General features: G+C 50.6%; 1 protein-coding gene across 1 annotated transcript; it reads right to left on the bottom strand.

The window, feature by feature from the left end:
* Positions 1-10,333: 10,333 nt before the first annotated feature.
* Positions 10,334-14,220, bottom strand: LOC110475795 (tubulin monoglycylase TTLL3). Its single transcript, XM_077781749.1, has 12 exons — positions 14,080-14,220; positions 13,617-13,958; positions 13,356-13,484; positions 13,164-13,278; positions 12,961-13,068; positions 12,561-12,729; positions 12,338-12,486; positions 12,019-12,265; positions 11,505-11,937; positions 11,315-11,432; positions 10,712-10,921; positions 10,334-10,572 (listed from the first exon to the last, which is right to left on the bottom strand). Exons 1-12 carry the CDS (start codon positions 14,218-14,220, stop codon positions 10,334-10,336), a joined length of 2,400 nt encoding a protein of 799 aa, XP_077637875.1.
* Positions 14,221-16,514: the final 2,294 nt, after the last annotated feature.

A 16,514-nucleotide genomic window follows, 5' to 3' on the forward strand; every position in this document is an offset into this window, starting at 1 on the left:
AGGGGAAACCAGGATGAGGTGCAGGCCTGGAGAGATGCAGAAAAGAGGTGAAACAAGGCAGACCAAATAGATTTCCGTAGCTGTGATGAGGCAGAGGGCATGAGTGATAAAGCAAAGCCAAAAGAAGGATGACAGCAGGTAGCAGAAACTGAGACTGTTTTCCAACAAAAATGACAGCAGGGGAGAGGCCACTGTGCTTTTGCCATCCAGCTACACTAGAAATTCAAAAAGAGATCTTCATGGATAAAATTTAACAGCCTTTTGGTTGACCTGAAATCTCCAGATTATTTACAAGCATCTGAAAATGCTGGGGCTGAGGTGTGGCAGGTTGGTTTTGTTAAAACACTCTCATTCCTTGTACTATCTTCACATCAGTGATAGCTATGGGTAAAAATAATTCAGCACAAATGTAGTTTGTGTCTGTCTTTAAGAAATCAAAGTTGTTGTGATGCCTGGGGCGTTGACAGAGAGCATTAGAGAGGCACAGGCAAAAAGCTGCTGCTGCAGGGAGGCAAAAAGATCCGGAATTAAATACAGCAACCAGCTCCAGCATCACGCTTCCCCCAGCCCCTCTCCACTGGGCTCACGGTTAATCAGCGTGTGCTCCCGACAGCCCCTGTGATATATTAATTAACGCAGCGCCTAACGAGGTGTTTGAGCGGCGATAAGGCCAGCTTTTCTGTGCCGTTCCAGGCAGGCTGGCTCACACTGAGCTCCAGGCGCTGCCGCAGTATGGGATGGAAGCGGCAAGCTGGAGGAGCTCTGGTCTCTCGCTGGAGAGACGGGAGGCTGGGAAGGCGCTCCCCGAGCTCCGGCAGAGCGCAGCGAGCCGAGCTGCGGAGCCAGCCCGCAGCAGCACGGCAGCGGGGAGCTCTCAGGAGGATTCCTGCAGCAGCCTGCTGCTTTTAAAATCTAGTCAATAAACATTAGGTAAAATGGATGTTCCTTTGGCAGTGTGTTTAGCTGAACTTCGGTTACACTGGCCACTAGCCGGGAGACATAAAATGTCTTGTGCTGGCTTATTAAAGAGGACCTTTAATTACCTTATTAAGGACCTTTAATTACCTTACTGGCCATCCTCTCCAAGTAAATGAAAATCCAAATCTGTCAATGCAGTTCAGTCATAATTATTTGCATCCTGAATAGAAAAGGGTCCAGTGGTGCTGTAGAGAGGCTCCAATGTCCACAAACTCCCCCCATGGCAAAGGCATTTTCATGTCTCCTGTCTGCAGACACTGTCTGTCCAGTGTGACCTTTTGAATAAGATTTGGAGTAAAACAAAAGTGTTTGAATTAAGACCTAGCTTTTGAGTCTAGGCTGGAGTACTGACCTCGTGTTTGGGTTTTGATTTGGTAGGATGATCTGTTTGGGGGTGGCTTGCTGTCTCTGCTAGGATTAGGAAATGGAAAATCCTGCAGCACTGCCTCCCAACCTACCCAGTTTAACTCAGATTTGGGGGACCAAGGAGGCAAAGCACAGGCAGCACTCTGAGTTTGTGCTGTTTCATAGTGGACCACAAACTGGTAGCTCAGCTACTTGAAGGGAGACTTGGTTTTGTGACTGTGGCTAAAAGACAACTGCACAAACAAAGCAGAAGTGCTGCTGAATGATTTGATGTTGACGTGGGCTTCCTGAGACCTTCCTCTTCAGTGACTCAGACTCTTGGTCCCTCATGTGCTCAGACACATCACACACAAAGGATGTTCAGGCAGTCTGCTTCTGCCACATTGGCTTGCTTTTTAGTTTTTAAAAATTTTTTATTAGTTGTTAATTGCACTGAGCCAAATGGTATAGATTTTACTGAATGGGAAAATTGTTTGTTTCTATCAAAATAACACAACCTAGGACAGTCTTGGAGGCAGAAGGTGTATCTACCTGCTATTAACCCACCTCCTCACCTAAACCCAAACACCGTGACCTGGACAAGGCACCTCCCTTTGCATTGCAGCACAGTTGTTTAAAATTATTCATTATGCATCAAAATATGCACCAGCTCAGAGAAATCTTCAACTGCATAACCCATCACTTCCCTGGGATTGCAAAGCAGGACAGCACAGGGCAGCAGAGCTCACAAGGGGTGTTGAACTGGCCACAAGTCATAGAAGCAGCAGGACTGATGAGGAGTAACCTACTTTAGGATCTACATTCACCATTTATTTTTCACAGGGCTTTTCAGAGAAAGCTGTTTCACCCTCTTAAGTTTTACATGAGTTAAATATGACACTGGTGGTTGTGGTTTATGCTTATTGCAAGCACCCCATCCAATGGGGTAATACAAAAAGAAAGAAACAAAGCTATATCCAAGCTCTAGCTTGGTCTGTAAATCCCCTGGTGACCATGGCTCTCTGAGCAGCTCTGAGTGCCAGGATCCTCCTCCACAAACACCATGGCCAAGAGGTACCGGTGGGCTGTTGTGAGTTAACCAGTAATAGCGGCAGGAGCCACTGAGTCTGTGAAGCAAAATCAATGGAGCAGGATCTAAAAGCTGTACTAAATAACTCCTCAATAATCATAAATCTTGTTACCAACAGCTCTCATGCTGCTTTACAGTGGAAAAGATGCCCTCACGTCTTTTGCAGAGGCAGAAATTCAAGCATCGAGGAACAGAGCGATTGTTCCTAGAGATGCAACAGAGAAACAAGGGGCTGGATTTCTGGGTTGGTGTGTTATCCACAGGGCTGCATTGCCTCCCTACCGTGACCAAGTAAAGTGGCATAGGAATAGCCTGCTGGCAATTTTCAGCTCTCTGGCAGGTGCTTTAGGGAAGCATTTCCCTCTGGGCCCTGCAGAGCAGCGCTGAGCCATGGAGATTGTCCAGGAGGATGCCAAAAGGCAGTGGAGGAGCAGGTTTGAAGCAGATCTGTCTCTTCAGCCAGGAGCCTGCCTAATGGGGTTTTTTTCCTCTCCTCTGAACTGGTCTCAGCACATGCAGCAGAGGCAGAGCTGTCTGTGCGTGGTTTAAAAATCTGTTTTGCAGCAGGTGATGGGAACAGTGGAGATCAGGAGAAAATGAAGCCTGTTGGAATATGACGAAGTCTGGGTCCATCCCTGCTTGCTTGCCACAGCATTTATCTCTATAGGAAAGGCAGCTTTTGTCTTAACTTATTTGGGAAGTGTATCAGGCAGGGATTAGAGAATATCCTCCCCTGGATTTTTCCCCAGAGCTCTGCACAGTATCTGGACAAGACTTTCTGAGTGGTAGCCCCTTCCTTGAGTTGCTAATGGAAAATAGATATCTAATCTAAATGTGGGGTTGTAAGCAGCAGTGGATGGGGTAGGGCTAAGTTTCTCAGAATGGCTCCTGATGCAGACAAAAATTAATATGTCTTTAACCCTCATCCTACCTTTATTTTCCCTAATTAATACTGAAGTCTGTAAATTGATTAAACCAGTATTTACCTAGTGTGAGGTAATAAGGACAAATTAACTTCTCAGTGAATTCTCCGTGGTGTTGTAAGACAAGAAATCCTTCACCGAGTGACTTTACGGTTTGTGTTGGCGACAAAGAAGAATCAAACCAGCTGTGCCTACGCTGGGGGTTTAATGAGGCTGAGGGTGAGATTTTGTTGCAAAAGACTGAGGCTTTGGTTGCTCAGGAGGGCTTTCCTCTCTGCCTCGGCTGCGCATCACCAGAGGGCAGCAGAGATCGGAAGAAAACTGCTGCGAAAACCCTGCAGCAGTGGCCAGAGAAGCGGAGAAATCTCTCCTCCTCCGTGTGACGGTGAGGACCCTGCGGTCCTGGCTGCGTCTCCCCGGGTCCTCGCCGGCCGGGAAGTGCCGGGGGCTCGGCCCTGCGCCGCTGCGGCACTTGGAGGAACGCAGAGAGCTCCGTCCTTCTGGCTGTGCTCGCCACCAGGACCTCTCCCCTGTCAGCTGCCTGCCACAGGGAAAATGTAGCGGCTAAGTATTGGCAAGGAAGACGAAAAGCAGCTCAGATTGACAGCTCTGCCCCAAGTCCTGCTCTGGGCTGAGAAGAAAATAGAGCATTCAAAACACTGGGTCCCTCTTGCTCAGCCGAGGCAAAAGCCTTGTGGGGGGATATTTCCCCTGACAGTGACTTTTATTCATGGCATGTGGGCAAACTACCCCCTTCCTCCTTACGCCATCACCACCGTGCCCCAGCCCCCAGGAGCAGACCTCAAACACAGGTGATTTCCTCACAAAGTAATTCAGCTTTATGGATGGGGGAGCCTCCCCAAAACAGGATTGTTAGGGATCCAATAATTTGTGTTGTATTGCATTTATTAGTATGAAATAATTATTTGACTTGATGTTATTAGAAGCTCCAGTGGAAGGAAGGCACTAACATTTACCTTTCTTTGGCATGAACCCCTTACTAAAGCAAAATCTGCCTGCTGAGGACTTGCAGGTAGATACTTGGCATATATTTGAAGGATTAAATAGCCTAAAATATCCACCAGGCTGCTGACTGCCTTGGCACTGTGTCTTGCCTGTTTGGATGTGACTTTCAATTGAGCCTTTCACTTGTGCTGTAATTTTTTTTTTGGCTTAGTTTAGTGCTTCCAGGCAAATTTCTGAATATTGTCAGAACCCTGGACAGAGAACCCAGTGAAACAGTACTGATGTCTCAGCTACTCTAGTGTAAGGCTTTTGGAATCAGGAGGCATTTTTTTTACTACTAAAGAAAGGAGAATGGTCTTTTTGCATTGCTGTGCCGTGATGGTGTTTGCCAGGGTGCCAGCCCTCCTTCTTCAATTCCCTTGGGAGTCCTTTGCAGCGCTCCTGATTAGGAGGAAGGGAGGTGCAGGGAGGGAATGGGCAGCCCTTCAAAGTATGAAGGAGAGGCAGGGGGTGAGGTGTGGTACTAAAGCTTGACTGGCCTAGTTGTTGTTTTTTTTTCTTGTGCCTCTTTAACACAAGATTCCTGAGCAGATGTTGGATCAGGAGCTCCATACCAGAACTGGACTCAGGACCTCTTTACCACAGTTTCTTGCTGCAGCTGATCTTGAGATTGAAAATGTCATTGGTTGAGGATAAACTAAAGACAGGCTGTAGAGAGTCTCTCAGGCGTGTTTTACATGGTACCAAGCCAGGCCCCAAGGCACAGAGTGTGAGATAAATGAACTGGGAGGTGTGTGGGGTTGAATGGTGTTCATGACATCTCAGAAAATTCTTCTGAAGGTCCAGGCAGGACTTTAAATCCAGGAGTCTAGCAAGGATCTTGCTTTACCCTGCTCTCGGCACATGTGCAATGGCACCCCAAGGCTCCCCAGTTAGCAGCAGGACCAAAGCAAAAAGAGCTACTCAGTGGGGTTTTACGCCAAACCCACTCTTCTGTCACTGTTTGGAGAGATCCAGCCTCTCCCAAGCTCCTGAGACTGCTGCAAGCACTCCCTGTAAACAAGCAGTAGTTAACATTCAGCCTTGCAGCTGAGGCGTTTGGTGGTGATGGGTCATGAGCAATTGTTTGTCTTCCCTGAGTGGATAAGCATGCAAATAGAGTCAAGAAAACAGAACTGCCCAAAGCCCACAGATTTGCTGGCGTTCATTTTAGTGAAAACTATTGATGGTAAGTCTCAAAAGTCTGTTAGAACAGATATATGAAGCATGAAGGGGGTTTTGTTTGTTTGTTTTGTCTTTGGGTTTGGTTTTTATTTATAACCCTATCTTGAGCCTGACAGAAAATGGTTAGTTCTAAAGTTTTGATTACACACCCCACAAAAATTTTATTTAAAATGACCATATTTCAGAATTTTTCAGATCCTGCTGTGACTGCTGAAGGGTCACATAAAATTTGTTTCTGTAAGCAGAGCAACATGCAACTCAGAAATTCATTTTCACTGAATATTTTTACATTCAGGTAAAGCTTCCTCCCACACTGAAAGCACACTTCACAAGCCTGGCCCCAGCAAACTCATTTACAAAAAGATGCAAATCGGTGTTTCAAATGCGGATGGTGCCTGCAGTCTACGCAGGTTTGACTGTCAGAAGGTGGATATTCCTTGTTTACTGATAAATTCAAATCTGTTCACCCAGGAAAGCTTTAAAGCCTTGGTGACAAGGAGAAAGCCCTGAATGCTCAGGCTGGGAGCTGCTGGCAATTCACAGGTAGCTGGAGGGGGGCTCTGCACCTTTACCAGTGTGACCCCCTCGGCTGGGACAGGGTGAATGGTGTGGGAAGAACAGGACCAAGAACTCCAGCAAGATGAGAGGGGAGTGCTGCCAGGAGGAACCAGCCATTGTGAAGGGGGGCTAAGAGGCAAAAGGGGATGAAAGTCATGATGAAATGATTCTTTAGCTATTTCTTTTAAGTAATGGCTAGATTTGATTTATTTTTTTTTTCCTCCGTAGAAGATCTCAGCTCACTCTGGCCCATCAGATAACAATTGCTGACAGGCATCCAGAATTAATAGGCAATTTGAAGCTACTTCTGGCTCTTGTGAGCATTTCTGTTGGTCCTGTGTAATGGTTGCACATCTCAACAGCAATTCCCTATGATGTGCCAGGCTTCTTCTGGCATCTTTAGTCACCAGCTAGGAGCTGCATTGCATAAAACTAACAGATTCCTGTTTGTACACTGTTTTCTGTGTTTCTACAGCTCTCCTGCTTTTGGGGGTCCGTGGATTCTGTTTCTCCTGTAAGCAGCATGTCACAGGCTGCAGCAGTTGTAGCAGCTCCAGAGTGTTTGATTTCCCTGCAATCCCTGTGCCACAGGAGAAGAGTTGTTTGGGTTGTACAGGCACTGCTGGTAGTAGGAGAGGATTTAATCACCCCATCTTTCTGTAAGATCACACTCAGCAAATACTCTGCCACTTTATTTTATATTTTCCCCCTGCCTTCTTCCAGGAGGTCTCCATTGCCCATAATGCCAACACACCATGATTTAGCCTTGCCCCAGTGAAGTTCATTCTGGGGGAAGGAAGTAGGCCCTTAGTTAGGGATGAGGAACTCCTCCTTCCTCCAGCCTATTTAAGTCAATACAATTCCTCTAACTGAAAGTCCTCCCTGATTTCATATTATAAATGAGGTGTTCCTTGGAGCTATGGCAAGAGATTTGTGGCAGTACTAATGCAAAATTTAATTTCCTGGTATTCAGTCTCAAACAATTGATAAAGCTGGTTATTCAGGAGCCATTCAAAAGTCCTGAGCTGTAAATGTATTTATTAGCTCCACTGTGCTTACAGCAGCCCAAGAATTTCACTATGTGGATTTTTTGTCTGTTTTGCATTAGCATATGAGCACAGATTACAGGGACTAGAACAATATTGGTGTTAAAAATTGCCTTTCACAAAAATACAGCTGAATGCTAAATGTGTTTAAAATGGGGAGGAAAAAGCAGGTTCTTTTATTTCAGTCATAAATACATACTTAGTGAAATATATTATAAATGGGGAAAAATACCTATACTGGATGTAGGACACCTGTAAGATTAATCTGAGGACAGAGGTGAGAGGGATTTTTATCATACAAATGTTATTCTGTGCCTTTTACTGAAGCTGTTGTGGTATCAAAGTGATGACTTGATGTCCTGTTTTCTAGCACAAGGTAACTGTGATCACATCTTCCTCCTTGAACATCCATAGCAGAGGCAGGCTGGGGAAACTCCAGGGAGGCTTAGGAAGTCTTGGGAACAAGGAACTGCACAAAGGCACTCACTGTGCATGTTTGAGTTTCGGGTAGATGTGTGAGGGTTGCCTGGGTGGGAGCATGGATGAAATAGGGCATTAGGTGTGCAGAAATCCAGCAGGACATGAAGAACTCTGAGATAGCAAGAGCAGCCAGCCCGAGGTACTTCTGCTAAATTGAAACAATCCTTGAAGGCTTCACAAGTGTTTGAACTTCAAAGGCAAATCACAAAGTGTGTCTGAGGTTAGATGACACCCTGCCTGTGAACCAGCACTAGCATACAACTCCTCTGGCCTTAGGTTGTGTACATGTGCAGAGTTCATCTTTCCTTTCCATTTTTTGCTGCTCTCTGTCTGCTTAACTTTTTTGCTTGTGTCACCCATCTCAGGAGACTGAGTCACAGTAGTAATCTGTTTGAATTACTTGTTCCCAGTACATTTTTTGACACACAAATGATTCAGCTTCCCAGAAGGGTCTGTCACGTGAGAGAGCAGAGCTTTCCTCTCTATCACGAAGGTCGCTCTCTCTGACTATCCCTTGGCTCCCTTTAACACCATCCACCAAATGATCACTCATCTTTTCCATAATCAGTCCATTAGCACAGTTTCTTCCCCTCTCTCACAACTTACTTCCAGCTCTTTGTTCAACACCCTTATTTCTGCTGATGTTATTTAAGTTCTGGAGCTTCATCCTTTGACTCTCCTTGTGACACCTGCTTAGATCCCTAAAATCTTCCTGTGCTGCTGTCATTGCTTCATTCAAGAGACTCTCCTACTCCACTTCTGATGTACAAGGGGAGTCTCTAAATACATCCTCACTGCCACCCTTGAGGACAGTCGTGAAAGATTCATCCTGACTCAAGCAAGCTCCTCCACTTGCTCCACTTCTGCCTCTGGACCACTGGCATCCAAATGAATTGACCAGTCATGCAAAAATGTTTTCTGAGCACTGGGTTTTCTGACTGAGTGGCACATATCAAAATGCCAGTTAAGTCAGCTCTTCTCCCTTTCTTTGTGTGGAACAGCTTGTAAAGACTGGGAGTATCACCCTGATTTTTTAAGATTTTCTAAAGCCTTCTGAGTTTACATTCTTGTAGAAAACTTTCTCACGTGACTTTCTGTAAATAACCTATTGTTTTGCATTCCTTCATAGAGGCGGAGAAATTTGATGTACTGGTAGTTTGTCCAGTGTCCTTGGAGAGGTGGTGTGTTCACCCTCCAATCCACTGTCACCTTTGGAAAAGTATAAATGTTGGAGTCAGAAATAAAACTTCCTCTTTGTTACCTTTACAATAGCAGCAGCTTGTGTCAGGCTTTCACAGGTTCTGTAGTGACACTGGGAGAGTCTGCAGCCCGTTCTGGCTGGGATGAGAAGGCCCAAGGATGATCCCCATATGGATTTCCTAGGAGAACAGAAGATGCTCCCCCCTCAATACTTGCTCTGCCAAACAACTTTTTCAGGGGCTACTGACCAACATGGGTACATGATCCAAACTGATGCAGATGGCCCCTGCTGCTGGCCAGGTTTGATTTTCTCCTTGCATCCAAGTTCTCTTCCACTTGCTCCAGTGGCCTTGATGAATGCAGCCAGCAGAAAATGATCTGTCTGGACCTTAGTGCAGCAGGAGTTCCCCAGTGAGGAAGAACTTTGTGGTTCTTGCAGAGAGAAGGCCTGAGGAACTGGTTCTAACAACAGAAAACTTTCCCAGATAATCTCCACGTAGAACTCTTCTGGCAGAAGCACCAGCCTTTTTCTGCAGCTGATATATCATGCACTGGTCATGTCTGCCCAGCCCAGAGCAGGGCAGGAGGGGCCCAGCCCAGCCATCCTTGAAGAACAGCAGCAGGCACAGGGCCTGGTGGGCACAAGGGCTGAGGAGCCACGAGATCATGTCTGCTCTCTGCCAGCACAGGGGCTGTCCTGGCTGTGCCAGTTCCAGCTGTCAGGAAGAACTCGCTACACACACTGGAACAGATCCCCCAGAGAGACTAAGGAATGTCCATCCCTGGAGACACTCAAGAACCACCTGGACACAATCCTGTGAGGTGCGCTCTAGGATCACCCTGCTGGAGCAGGGAGGTGACACCAGATGACCCACTGTGGTCCCTTCCAAAGCAAGCCATTCTGTGATTCTGTAACAAGGTGGGTAACCTTGTCACAAAAGGAACCTGCAGGAGCTGGTGCTGTCTCAGGGCCCCACTGTACTCCCCCCCACCTCTTTTCCTGTACCTCTGAGCAGCCCCAGGAGCCCTAGTGCCCACAGGGGACTCCTGAGGATACCTGACTTCCCTCTGCCAGCCCATTAATCCCCACCTGCTGCCAGGCTCTCAAGCACCCACTTCTTTCCTTGGCACACACACAGGATGGGATTCCTCCTGGCATCCCCTTGGCATTGCAGGGGGCACCAGCCTTGCCAGCACTCCGTGCCTGACTGGTTCCCAGTGCCGGGGTGCAGCAATATCACCGGTGCCACAGCTCTGTCTGGCAGGGGCCACAGCAGGCAGGCAGGAGCGGAGGCAGCTTTTCCTGCCTCCTGTGTTTCTATCCCAGCAGAGGAGCTGCCCTGGCAGCCCCAGGTCCTGCCTGTAGCATCATCCCCAGCTGTGTCTATATCTCCCACACACAGAAGGTCCAAGCCAGGCTACTTCTCATGCAAGTCTATTAAAGCAGGCGTGCAGGTTAAGGTGGCTACCGCGGCACAGCAACGGGCTCTCGTTCCTGTGGAAGGCAGCCGGGTGCTGCTGCGTTACCCCATCCAGGACGGGCCGGGCACTGTCTCGTGGGGGTGTCTTCTGCATCGCCTTGGGAGCTGCCGTGCTTGCCTGTCCCAGGCAGGGCCGCGGGTCCCGGTGCTGTTACAGCGCCGGTAGGCGCGCTGGCCTGGCAGGAAGTCCTGCAGGAGCCGGTGCACAGCCCGGGGGTCGCCAGGGTCTGCTGTGGGCTCCCCGGGGTTGTGGCACAGGCCCCCGCATCGGGGGACGGGCACTGATCGGGGGCAGAACTATGTGGGGCTGAGCAGCCTGAGGCTGCCCACCCGGCTGACTGAGCTGTGGCAACCCCTGGCTCCCGGCCCCTGGGGGCCGCCAGGGCCTCCTGGGCGCTTCCCGGGGCGATGGCAACGTACCCAGGGGATGGCAATTGACCGGGGGCTGAGCTTCCTGGGTGTGAGCTGACTTAGGCTGAGCATCCTCAGCTTGCCCAACCAGGTGAAGGAGCCATGGCAGCTCCTGGCTCCTGGCAGAACCGCCCGGAGGTTGCCAGGGGCTCTTGGTTGCTCCCCGGGGCGGTGGCACAGGCCCCCTATCCAGGCGACAGCCGGTGATCACTGGCAAGACTGTATGGGGAAGAGCTTCCTGGGGCTGAGCTTCCTTGGGCTGCCCCACCACCAGGTGAAGGAGCCATGGCAACTCCTGGACTTCAGCAGAGGAGCCTGGGGGTTGCCAGGGGCTCCTGAGGGCTCCCTGGGTTGGTGGTCCAGGCACTCTATCCATGGGACAGCTACTGATCCGGGGCTGAGCTTCCTCAGGCTGCCCTACCAGGTGAAGGAGCCATGGCAGCTCCTGGCTTTCAGCAGAGCAGTCCAGGGGCTGTAGCAGTTCTGGAGGGTCAGACTCGGGTAGGCAGCAGCTGCTCTGCGGTCCCCCAGGAGGCAGCTTTTCCTGTGCCTTTCTGGACCAGGGGTCCTTGGTGGCTGTGTCCCCTGAGGGTGCAGGGAGCTGGGGAGTACTGAGTACAGTGGTGGAGGGCTTGTCCTGGGATCGACGCTTTGCCAGCTGGGGCTTCTTCAGGGCACAGCCCGTGACCATCAGCTTCAGCCCCACAGTCAGATATGAGGACACGGCTGCCTGCAGGAGGACACAAGGGGCAGCAGGGGTTTGGTGTGCCTGGGCTGTGGTTGTCCCCAACCCCCAGCCTACCTCCCTGTAGAGGAGCTCAAAGGCACCAATGGAACAGGTGGGGTTGTCTTTGCGGTCGAGCACGAGGCGCAGCGTGTCCCTCTGAACGTTGGCACACAGCTGGCGCGTCACCACTGAGGAGGGACTCATGGTGGGGCAGGAGTTGATTTCCAGCAGCCAGGGCTGGAAGTCCTCCGCAATGAGAAAGTCGGCTCCGAAGAGCTCAAAGCTGCCCTTGCGGGAGCCCACCTGGTCCCGGGTGCAACACAGGGCGTTCAGGATTGCTGCCTTCATGCCGGGCACCATCACCTGCTGCCAAGCATTTGCCTGCCCCAGCTGTGCCAGGTGGGCCTGGAACTGCTTGTTGGACCAGATCTTGTCGGGGGGCACACGGGAGTCCGGCTGTGATGTTTTGTATCGCTTCTGGATGGAGACGTTGCAGAGGTGCCTAGCACTGGGGCAGGGAGAGCGGGGCTGGGTCAGGGGATGCCGGGGGCTGGACAGTGCGAGCTGGGGGTGAGGGGGCGACACTCACGGCTCCAGGTGACACAGGGAGAAGGGTTGGGAGCAGAAGCGCAGGTAGCAGTCTCGGTAGAACCAGACAGTCAGTGGTTTCCAGTCAGTCACCAGGAACCACTGCCGGATATCGAATTTGGTGTTGAAGATGGTCAGTGGCCGTTCCACGTACTTCTGCACCACCCACTTGCACGTCCGCGCCGGAGGTCCCGTGCAGCTCTGCGCCAGCTCCAGCACCTCCTCCAGCCGCGTCGTGCAGATGATGCCTGGGCAACACAGTGATGGTGGGATCCCCTCTCCGTGGGGATATGTGTGCCTCATGCTTCCCCCAGCCTTACCCCTGCCACGGGATTTGGCGCTGGGCTTGACAATCCAGACGTTGAGGTTGCCCTCTATGCCGAACTGTGGCAGCTTCTCCTCCAGGCGCTGCAGCAGGTCCTGGCACCGCTCCTGCTGCTCCCTGCCCAGCACCAGCCTGGTACCCTCACTGTGGGGGGACACGGGGGGCTCAGCACCAGCCCCGCCACCATCCCCCCTGCCCCCATCTTACTGAGCACCCACTGTGCCACACGGTAGCATTCCGGAAGGAAGCGGTCCCAGTCGATGCACGTGCGGCAGGGTGATGGGGTCTTCCTGTCGATGTCCTGGTGCCCCAGGATGCCCAGGTGCTGCTCACAGACCTCCAGGGCCTCCTCCACCAGCTGGGGATACAGGGGGGAGCACGGTTCTGCTGTGGACAGCATGGGGTGAGAGACAGGACTCCTACACCAGCCTTGGGGCAGAAGCACTGAGCCTTCCTGTGGGACAGGTTCCTTTGGAGCTAGGGCAGGGGATGGAGTAAGGGATCCCAAGCCACAGACATGAACAGAGGCTCAGCCTTCAAGCTCAGCCCTCAGACATGCCCTGATCTCCCTGTTTCATCTCTTGCCTCTGCCCTGCCCAGCCAGCTCTGTGCACTCACCTGGCACCTTGTCAGATTCTGGGAGTTGCTCTGTCCCCACTGGCCTGTCTCTGACCTTCTGCAGGGCCAGTTTGAGCAGGCTGCGAGCTGCTGTCAGGTGGAAATCCTCTGAAAGAGGGAAGAATCATTCCTAGCCAGTCTTGCACAGGACATGGGAAGACTGGAGCCCGAGGGGTGACAGGGGGCAGCAACCCCAGGCTCACCGATGAAGGCTTCCTGCTCATCCATGATCCCCAGCCGGTAGCATCGGGGGAAAAAGGTATTGAAGTCGACTTGCTCAAACCAGGGCAAGTTTTGCAGATTTTGGCACAGCCCCTCCTGTTTAGAGAAGCTTGTCATTCCCTTCTGGACACCCCCACCCCTTGTGTCCTCTCCCTGAGGCCCTGGGCTCCCACCTTGGTGCAAAGCGCAGACAGATGGGGATAGCGGTTCACCACCTCAATCCTCCGCAACAGCTCCTGGTCAGTGTTGCTAAGGCGAATGGTCCAGAGGAAGTTTGGCACCTGGTCCTGCACCAGGAAGGACTGCAGGAGGGAGTGGGCTGGGGTGAGCCAGGGAGCCCCACTCCTGCCCCAAGCTATGTCCTGCCCCTGAGGGTCCCAAGGGAAGGACATGGGGAGCTGTGGCAGAGCTCAGCCCTAGCCCTCTTAGCTAACCATAAGGTCATGGATGTCATCAGAGTCCTCATTGCACTGCTCCATGTCTTCCTTCTTGTCTTCATCTTCCCTTTGCCCCTTTTTCTCCTTATCGTGTGGGTGGTGCAGGGGCTTTGTGGTGCCCAAGGAAGGCTGTGCCCCACCACGTGGGCTCAGCACTGCCTCCCCCTGCTCATGACCGCCACCACTTGCCTTCTTCTCCAGCTGCTGTTTGCTTCGGTCACCAGGCTGCTGCTTCAGCTGCCTGCCATTACAGGGCAGCTTCCTCTCCACCCAGCCCCGGGCGCGCAGCAGCCGGCGGATGACGGGGTAAGGGCCCTGCACTGCAAAGATCTTCTTCTCCTGCGGGACAGCAGCCAGTTCAGCCTGCCCACCCCCATGCTCTGGCTTGGCTCTCCTGAGCCACAGGCGCACAAAAGCAAGTATGTGCCATCTCGGGGCAGTGTGAAATCGAACCCCTTACCTTAATGGCCTTTTCCACATGCAGCCTGGCCTTCCTGAGCCGCTCAGACTCAGCTGCATACTGGCAGCCATCATGGTAGCCGATGTTGGCAGCTGCCTCCTGCCCTGTGAGGACAGCCCCACCTGAGCCCACTGTCCCCATGTCCCTACATCCCCATGTCTGAGGCCCACAGGCTGGCCAGATAGGGAGAGAACATGCTGACCTGTCTGCCTCTGCCTCACCAAGTCTGGGAATCCTGCCATGGCATTCCCTGGCCTGCCAAGCCTTCTGCCAGCATCCCAACTGCACTGCACAGCCTCAGGATGCCCCACTGTTTGTTCCCTTGTCCTTGGCCTGCTGGGCCAGGGGCAGCTGGGATGTCACCTGCTCAAGTATTGCCCCTGGCTGAGGGGCTGCTTTGTATCACACTGTCCCAGGCTAGTCTGATGGTGAGGGGAGCTGTGGGTGGCTCTGCCTCCTCCAGGCCAAGCAGGTTTTCCTATCCCTCCATCCCTTAGGGACTCTGGTGTCCTGCACAAAACATGACCTCCTTATTTCATCACCACTATGATGCCACAATGCAGGATGCTCAAAGCAGCCTCAATACACAGGCCCTGGTTCTCCCCTATTATGAGGGACTTTAACCACCCTGACACCTGGAGAGGCAATACAACAAAGTACAGACAGACCAGGAGGTTCTTGGAAAGCTTTGATGATCCCTTCCTGACACAGGTAGTAGAGGATTCCACAAGGAACAGTGTGCTGCTCAACCTTGTACTAAGAACTAGGAAAAGCCTCATTGGACATGTGAAGGCTGTGAACTATCCTAGGTAATCTCCATGACAGATCTCTGCCAGAAACACAGTTTTAACTTACAGTATTATTTCTGACTGCTGCTTGGTTTTATTTTGATGGCTACTGTTCAGCCAATTGCCCCTTTGCTTCTCCTTCTTTCAGAGATGCAGTTTCATTTACAATTGTTCATGGGCTCCTTGCCCATGCTGCCTTCTATGACTTAACTGCAGCTCTACTATTTTTGTTATTTACAATCATCTACAGCCAGCAGAAGTTTTATGCTGGCAGATAAAAATCACACACTGGTCATTCAGTGTGGTTTCACTCTGATTGCCCCTGAGGGATCTGTTAACAAGAACCTCAGTTACCCAGTTGCAGAGGTGGGTCACAATGTTAAACTGCCATCACAGACAGGCACCCTTGGCTCTGGTGGAGTGGTTGGTGGGGTCCAGACCTACTGGAACGTTCTTCTCCAGGAGAAGTCAGGACAAACCTCAGACGGTCATTTTTGGTGAAAGCTTTGCAGCTCTCAGGAATGCTCACAGGGAGCTGCTAAACCAGAAGTGGTTCAGAGGGAATGGGACATGAATCAGTTGCTTCCATTGGTCCTTCAGGAGGTTATAAAGCAAGATAAATCTCTTAGAAAGAAGATAGAGGCAAAAAATTTGGAACAATGGATGTGATGTCAATTTTGGATGCCCCAGAACAGTGTTTGTTAAGAACCCCCTCTGGCAAATTGGAAAAGCTTAGGAAAAATTTCCTGGAGGATAAAGAGATACATATTCAGGTTGGACATTAGGAGGAATTTCTTAATAGGAAGGGTTAATATTGGAATGGACTCCTCAGGGAGGTGGTGAAGTCACTGTCCCTGGATGTGTTTAAGGAAAGACTTGATGTGGCACTCTGTGCCGTGGTCTGGGTGACACAGTGGTCAAAGGTTGGACTCAATAATCTAAGTGGCTGGAACTCTGCAGTGCAGGTCTCCATCAGCACCCCTTATGAGACCCCCCCTTTCATCTGAGAGACAACAACAGCCTGTGGGAGACATGGCAAATGGATTACAGATTATTATATCAAGATTATTATCCTTTCAGAAAATCAGAAGGAAAACAATATGAGCCTGCTGGGGTGGAAGGAGTTTCAGGTCTCACATGCACTTTGGCAAATGAATGGGAGAACATTAAAGAAGTACACTAGGCACTGTGATAGTCCTGGCTGTAAATTCTGAACTCTCTATTGCCTCTACAGACAACTCAGAACATTGCTGACTTAGCTAATTACTGAATGCTATCTTCATATCTATATATTTAAAGTAGAAGGGTAATGTATCTTCCAAGAAGAAGTTTTGTGTTGGGGTGAAGAAAGCCTTATAAAGCCACACCTTTACCAAGGACGTCTGTGTCACAACAGTGGCTATTCCAGGAAGTATACTGAGCCAGCTCCAAGACTTAGAATCACATGAAGATAAATCTTTTTTGAGACTAAGCCCTCAACAGAAGACTATGTGTAAGCAACCTAATCTATAGAGGAAAAATGTGACATGATTTTCTTTTATGGTAACTGAGATATATTTACTGAGCACTGCATGATTCCTTTAGCCTTTTACATCTTTGTCTTCTCAAAACTTGTGCTGAAGTAGCTTTTTCCAGGTGCTGTGCTTA

The sequence above is a fragment of the Lonchura striata genome, chromosome 3 (assembly GCF_046129695.1).
Source record: "Lonchura striata isolate bLonStr1 chromosome 3, bLonStr1.mat, whole genome shotgun sequence".
NCBI lineage: Eukaryota > Metazoa > Chordata > Aves > Passeriformes > Estrildidae > Lonchura > Lonchura striata.

Excerpts from the sequence above, each read along its gene's own strand:
- LOC110475795 (XM_077781749.1), bottom strand. The coding sequence starts at position 14,220 with ATGGGGACAGTGGGCTCAGGTGGGGCTGTCCTCACAGGGCAGGAGGCA. Across the intron at positions 13,279-13,355 it reads TGTCTGCGCTTTGCACCAAG|GAGGGGCTGTGCCAAAATCT; the intron begins GTGGGAGCCCAG and ends TTCTCTAAACAG. Across the intron at positions 11,433-11,504 it reads TTGAGCTCCTCTACAGGGAG|GCAGCCGTGTCCTCATATCT; the intron begins GTAGGCTGGGGG and ends GTCCTCCTGCAG.